General features: G+C 43.1%; 1 protein-coding gene across 1 annotated transcript; it reads right to left on the reverse strand.

Annotated features, from left to right (window-relative positions):
- Nucleotides 1-277: 277 nt before the first annotated feature.
- Nucleotides 278-6951, reverse strand: jazf1a (JAZF zinc finger 1a; the record flags this gene model as incomplete). The annotated part of the gene is given in 4 exon segments (XM_017419736.3): nt 278-2771; nt 3375-3544; nt 4736-4932; nt 6879-6951. Coding segments are annotated over 4 exon segments (611 nt in total), but the record flags the coding sequence as incomplete, so codon positions are not given.
- Nucleotides 6952-7709: the final 758 nt, after the last annotated feature.

Genomic DNA, 7709 nt, shown 5'->3' on the forward strand with positions numbered 1-7709 from the left:
ATCTCCTCCTGCCATGCGCACAACCTCCGCTCCTCCTCTGTTTGCGTTAACACCGCAGCCGGTGACTTTAAAAAAGCAAAAACACTAAAAGCCACGATCACGTGGCCGTGTGAGACGTGAAGATGCTGGACCTTTGTTACAAAGAAAAAAAAAATCCTTTAACATTAATTGAGAGTTGGACCCAACATAATGGACACTGAAACTGATGCTCGTTTGTTTTAGCAGCACACTTACAGAAAGCAAGGTTATCTTTTTGTGGAAACTTTTTCGAAGTCCCTTCGCCGTACCAACCGAACAGAAAACCAGAGGAACGGAGGGTGTGGGCATGCCAGGGGTCAGCAAATTCATCGAGCAAGGGAAAATAAAATAAAAAAGGCTTTGAGCCTTCAGCTGAATAGAAAGTTTGTATGAGAGGTAATAAAACAATAGCTCAGACCTTTGGAAGTGGGACTGTATGGAAAGGTCACGAACAATCAACATATTACCTGCTGTAGATGGCTCTGAACAACCATAGCTTGAATTGATGAGCTAACGGCTAAGTCCCAACTAATGCCGCCATCCTAAAACTAGTTTCAAAAAACTTAATAGTTCATGCAAATGCTCTTTTATAAACTTCTAAATCACCATTGATTTCACCTATTACAATAATTTACATAGAATTATATTATTTGCATGTGCAAATAGCAGCAGTCAGTTGGAGCCCTTCTGGTTCAGCCTGGGGGATTCAAGCAGGAATATATGCCTGAAAAGTCTTGTAATGCAAAATCCACGGGCTAAAGGTTTGTAAAGTAGCTTTTACATGAACTGCAATAAAATGTTTGAGATTGGAGTTGTCTTAATATGTCTGCAGTTCATTCCGGTCCTGGTCCCATTCAGAGTAGCAGTTAGATCATCGATTTGGCCAGAATTGAACAGTTTCTCCAAGCTGAGGCTGTCCAAAGAGCTATCTGCAGCAGGTAAGATATTAACTGTTCCTATCCTTTCCCCCCACTGCAAAAGATCTGAGCTATCCTTTTAAGTTGCAACGAACAACTGTAACCACTCTGCTCGACTCCTGTGAAGAAGAATGAAATCCCAGTCAGCAACACGACAGTTTTGTGTCAGATGAGTCAAACCAGCAGCTGGGCAGCAAAACGTCAGACACACACACACACACACACACACTAATACTCTCTAGGCTGATGAAGATACTGCTGAGAACACACACACAATGAAGTGGAATGCTGCTGTCTACAACACACACACACAACAAGTTGTAGATGGTAATCTCTTAAATACAAATGCAACCTCTTCTTCAGAAAGCATGCATGAAGACATTCTGCTCATGTGCATCCATGCTTATTTTGGAGGCGTGTTAAACGAGAAAAATGGTGGCGACCTCCACGGTAAAACCATCAGGACATTCCCTCCCCTTCCCCCCGTGAGGCACATGGTATGGTCAATGTTTGGCAGTGGAGAGCTGTTGGCAACAATAATGGAAAAAAACCCAAAAAAAAACAACCCACAATCTTGGCAACTGGAATACATTATGACACTTAACCTAGTTTTTGAGGTTAAGTCTGTGGAGCACTGCTCTGGCACTCTGAATTTAAAAAAAACAAAACGGCTTTGTGGCAATGAAAACAATTACAATACGGTGTTGTCTTCCTGATCAACAGTAAAAAAAACGAAAACATAATTTCTGAAACTAATATTGAGTGAATAAGAAAAAAAAACCCAAAACAAAACAAAAACCTGACTCCGGTCAGCCAGCTGTTGAACCACGAAACTAGACATCAGCAAGTAGGTCTTGACGGGAACACTTACCGATACGTAAACAAAATACTAAATCTAAAACACTGAGAAATATATATATAAAATAAAGCTTGAAAATAACTATTTAGGAATATGCTCATGAATACTTTTATATTTTTATATACACATACATATCTATTGTTTATATATCAATATATCTGTTAAAATTATAACTTAAATCTTGCTTTTAAACTCCCGGAAGTGACCGTGAAGGCACAGACCTAAGCTCAGTCCTGCGGCGAGCGGACAGGGAGTGTAACATCCTACCGAGCTTACATCGGCACTAGAAGCCCAACTTCATCATCCTACTCTGAGACGAGCAGGAAACAAACAAACAAAAAAAAGGAAGAAAAAAAAGGCAGGAGTCGGTCGCGCTTCCTGTTTCATATCTTTTTTCTTAATTTTTTTTTTTTAAACGTTTCTCCTCTTTCCTCTTTCGTTTGTTTTTTGTCTTTTCTTTCTGTTGTTTTTTACAGTTAGCACCTTATGCAAGTTTAAACGAAAGGAAACGATAAAGTAAAAATGATAGCATATACGAATGTGCAAATGTACATCAATAAAAAATACTACAGAGATACGTTTGTTTTTTTTCTCAAAAATACGAGGGATATAACATGGATAGTAAAAAATAAAATACATAATGCAAGACGAATTAAAAAAAAAAAAAAAAAGTGACAAAAACTGAAAACAGCTTAAAGCATGCACTTGATCCTTTAGTGTGTAGGAATGGGAAGGAGGAAAAGTCAGGACAGGCCTTTGTTTGGATATTTGGGGTAGTTGGCTGGTGCGGCCTCGGTACTCGAGCCTTACATCTTGCGGAGGATCTCGGTGGAGACGGGCGGGTGGAAGTTGATGGTGTGGTGTCTCAGGCCCTGCGAGGTCTTGTAGCTCTTGCCGCAGCGGCACTTGAAGGGTTTCCTCACGCGAATCTGCGTGCGGTGGCCGTTCTTGGCGTGGTACTTGATGCCGTTGACGTTCTGGTGGAAAACGGGATGAGGGGTGCGAGGAAGGAGGGCGACAGGATGAAGATGTTATGAACACGGCTTCTGCGCAACTTCCATACTTAGCATAAGAGGCAGCTGGCATTGTGAAGAAAAACTTCAACTTGTGTGTAAGTGTGCAGTAAAAGAAAAAACAAACAAGTTTTTGAGGGCAGGTCAGTCAATTTAAAACATCTGCCAATTCCAGTAACACAGTAAATCTCTAAATAACTGCTTATATCACAACAGTCTGTTTCGTGCCGTCTTGAGGTAAATACTGTATCTTTTATTTATGAAGCCTCTTGCATGACCTCAATGTGAGATTAAAGAGTAAAAGTTTGAAGATTGTTTATTAGTTGAGAAGTTTGGACAGTGAGCTGAATGAGGTTCTTGTTCCAAGCAGTAATAAATATCAACCAAAGCAAATGTAGCGTGGTAAATTTATCACTGCTTTTGATCACAACAGTAGGGATTTATACAGTGCTTCATGCCCCGGACATGTGATACCCAGATAAAAGCTCCAGTGTAGATTTAATCACAGATGAAACTTCATGTCCTATGGCCGGAGATGACTTTTTAAATCCTCTGGTTTAACCTTACCTTGTATCTCTTCTTACACCCGGGGACGGGGCAGGCGAACGGCTTCTCCTCCCCCCCGTTCATGCACATGGAGCTCAGGATGGACTCGGAGCTGATGGCGCTTTCTGTGGTCCATGACTCATCGCTGTCCGACTCCTCGTAGTCTACCTCCTCCTCATCATACTCGCTGCCTAAAGGCGCGACGGGGCCGCGCCGAACAAAGGAGACGTTTGTCATCTTATATGAAATATGGACAGGGGCCACAGCCAAAAGAGCATCTTGCCATTAGGATTTGCACACACGGAATGATATGTGGCTCTTTATTAATGCTTTTCTCTATTTTCTGTCGCTAATTCCATGCATAAGTAGGCCACATGCCACTGAAGGCAGACAAAACAAATATGTTGCGCTTGTGTTGTGTGTGTGTGCCTGCGAGCCAAAAACGCAGGGATTGGCCCTCAGAAGGGGATAATTAAGTGGGAGTGATCTCCATTGCTCAGCCTGGAAAAAAAAAAAGCGCTTTGCTCAGAGCAGAATATTTTCCACTCGCATGCGTGCGCGCACATACGCACACACGAGCATCCTCATACCGCGTAACTGAAATGTTCGGGCAAACACAGAGGCCCCCCCCCCCTTTCTGACAGGAAATGCTGCACCTCAGCATGAGGAAATGGATGGCACCCTGGCACATGTTGAAAGAGGGTGTGTGTGTTTGTGCGCGCGTGTTAAACCCAGACCCTAACGCTGCTGCGTTTGGAACCATTTGGGCTGAAATTGGACATCTGCTTCTGGGCTGTGCAACACTCGGCCCCATGCAAAACGCACAGCGTGGCAGCTGCTATGTAATTAGCAAAGTGTTGACTGGTTTGCTCACTGCAGGAGCCACCGAAGCCAACACACACGCACCCACACACACATACGTTGCAATAGATATTAGTTGGGTTTTCCTTTTTCCACTCTTAGAACAGATTTTCCTGCTTTAAACCTTTTTAGAAAAGCTGGATGAAATCCTTCCCAACTACTTTTCATTAATGAGAAAAAAAAAAAAACAGCTGCGTCTTGTTTCTGCCTTGATTAAAAGGCGAGCTGCCTCGTGCTCTCCTGTCACGTATTCTCAATTCACCGTTTCCGACAGTAAGTCAAAGTCATTCAATAAGCGTAAAAATAGGCTGCATTCCATTCGTGTTCTAAACATTTTTGCTCAGAGGACTGTGTGAATCTCGACAAACACGCTCCCGGTGGCGTAATCGTAACTGCGAGCTGCAGCTGCTGAAAGGGTTCGTTCGCATTCGTCACTTTCCACACTTCAGTTCACGCCACACGCATGAGCAAGCCACCTCTCTCCCTCCCAAACGCACGGCTCACCGCAACACCTGCCGTACCTGTGGGCGTGCTGCTGCGGAATGAGGAGGAAGGGGTGATGGGGGGCGTGACGGGTGGCGTCAGGTTACCGCTGGTGTGGCGGGGGGGCGTGGCCGTGCTGTTCCTGGACATTCCGCCGGTGATGGAAAGGGACAGCTTGGGCGTGGCCTTTTTCTTCATGGTTTCTTGCTCACGGCGTGCCGCGTCCGTCATGAACCTGACGGAGAACACGAGCGCCGTTCACTCACACAGGTTTCAGGCTAATGTGTTAATGAATACAGACAAACATGCAGATGACGGATGTTCTTTGTGTTACATGATGTACGCCATGAGGTCATCGTGTAAAACAACAACAACAACAAAACAGTAACTGGAAGTAACTACTTAAAATGATTTACCGGTAGTTCTTTGGCTGGTAATAAATGTATGTGGTTGGTGGACTCACTGATCGCGTGAGACAAGATGGTGACTTTTGGGTTCATGGTTCATCTTAAAATACCAGTTTTTAAGGCCTTGTTTTTGTCATTCTCCAGCACCATTTATAGGTAATAATAATCTGATACATTACTTATTTCTGTAAGATAACTGGAGTCAAGGGAAAAAGAAAGCCCACCCTCTTTCAGTTCTAGGGTTTTACGAATCAAGACATAACCCTGCCCATCGCTCTGGGAAGGGTTAGAAGGCCATTTCCAAACTATTCAAAGTCCATCATTCTACAGAGAGAAAGATTATTCACAAGTGGGAAACATTTAAGGCAGATGCCAATCTTCACAGGAGTGGATGTCATTGCAAATTCACCCCAAGGTCAGACTGTGCAACGCTCAGAAAAAAAAATTGCAAAAAACCCAAGAGCTCCATCTCAGTCTCTGCAGGCCGCAGCTAGCACGATAAAAGCTCAAGTTCATGACGGGACAATTGGAAAAATACTGAGTGAGTATGACTTGTTTGGAAGGATTGCAGGAGAAAGCCTCTCCTCTTTAATAAGAACATGGCAGCGCAAATTATGTTTATAACGCTGCAACCACAAGACTTCTGGGACATCGGGCTTCGGACAGATGCAGATGTTTGGCCATAATGTGCAGCTCAACGTTTAGTGTAAACCAGACAGCCTGTCAGCACAAACACATCGTACCAACTGTCAAGCACAGTGGAGGACAGGTGATGATTTGGGCTTGTTTTCAGCCCCAGGACCTGTACACCTTGCAGTCAATGAGCTGACCTTAAACTCCTCTTAATGCTAAAATGTTCTAGAGTTGCATTGACAGAGGCGAGGCTTTTTTTGCGATGACTGTATGCCAAAGAGTACTTGTCACATACAGACTGAACAAACTCCTTAAAATAACTAAACTACATTTTTCAAACAAAATAATGTTATATTAGATGTATAACAACATGTACACCTTTGGGTTGATTAAAAACTTGGTTATTTTTACAGTTTTGTCCCTTCTTTTGGTTATAACTGGTTTATATAAAAAAAAAGTCTGCTTCACTGGCAATTTATAGTTCCTGCATTTATTTCTCTTTAGCTGAATCACACCACACAATGTAAATAAAATGACACCTGAGATAACAGTTCTTCGCTGTGCTTTCTACCTTGAAGTAGTTGGTATTTTTTAAACGACAGCATGAGCCTTTGTCTCGACTCCTTTTTTTGCTGTTCTGTAAACTATACCTAGAAAGGGCTGCCTATGGTGTCATAAAACATAAAACTGTCCTGACAACAAATAAAAATGACATTTAAAGCCTCGCCACTTAGGAAAATATTACTAAAAAGCAACCTCAGTCTCACTCCCTTTTTGTTTTACAATTGTCCCCCTTCAAAGTTGCATCTTGTAGTGATTTGATGGTGCATTAAGTGGGATGTGACATGTCGGTTCACCACACACAGAAACACACACACACACACGTATGCTTCCCAAAACGTTGCCTTTGGCAGCCTGGGGAGCCATGAGTGATTATCTTGTGTGGTTTTGTTTGCATGTTTGTGGATGAGTCACTGCTGCTGGGTCTATGGGAAGTCATCAGTCATTCACGATTTTCTCACCGAGTCACATGAACACACATAAACAGTGACTTTTAAAACGGTGGTGCGATGCTGCCCCCTGTAGGCGCACGTTTTTTTTTTGTTTTTTTTTTTCAAAACTGGTGAGTGTCCATGTGTACCTGTTGATGTAGCTTAGGGCCAGGTAGGTGGGCTGCTGTTGCTCCTGCTTCTCCAGGACCCGCGGGTCTGTGTCTGAGAGACAAACAAATGATCAGATTAATCACCTCTCCCTGTGGGGGGGGGACTGCCTGAATGCTTTAGCGTGTGTCTGAGTCATAAATGTTCTTCCTGCTAGACAGGCTGACAGATTACAAGTGGTTTCCCACACTGGCTTCTTCCTTAAAACCATAACATAAGGCATAACACTTTCATAATCTGTGGATTAATACTCCTAACATCAAGTTTACTTTAATTTAACACCAATGTCTTTCCTTCGTGTGCTGCTCAGTCACTTCTGGGACATGAACATGACTAAGAAAGAAGAAGAAGGAGACTGCGATGAATGTGCTTAGTGTGTTAGTCAAGGCGTGCGCACTCACTTTTTTTTTTTTTCCTCCTAACTGACTGGCTAAGTCAGAAGCACAACAAAAGAGTAACTTCCACTGCCCGAGGCTAACAGTGTCAACTTCAAAGCCAAACGTCCGACCCCACAGAAAAAACAGAGGCAAGAGTGCATGAAAACTGCACACAGGCTGCGACGGTGAACTACCAGTGCCATCAGGTGTTCAACGGGGGGAACAGTCGGTGGGAGAAAAAGATCATTACGTTTACGCCGTTGCGTTTGTGTGCACATATAGAAATAATTGTGGCTGTGTATTTAATCATTCGCAGATGCAATGCAATTCAGATCTGAGGACTCCAGAATGCTCATTTCAACTAATTCCAGGGGTGTGTGTGTTGGCCTTCACACCTAAGCTTTCACACCTCATAATTAAAAAAAAAAAAAAAAA

Source organism: Kryptolebias marmoratus, linkage group LG5 (assembly GCF_001649575.2).
Source record: "Kryptolebias marmoratus isolate JLee-2015 linkage group LG5, ASM164957v2, whole genome shotgun sequence".
Classification (NCBI taxonomy): Eukaryota; Metazoa; Chordata; class Actinopteri; order Cyprinodontiformes; family Rivulidae; genus Kryptolebias; species Kryptolebias marmoratus.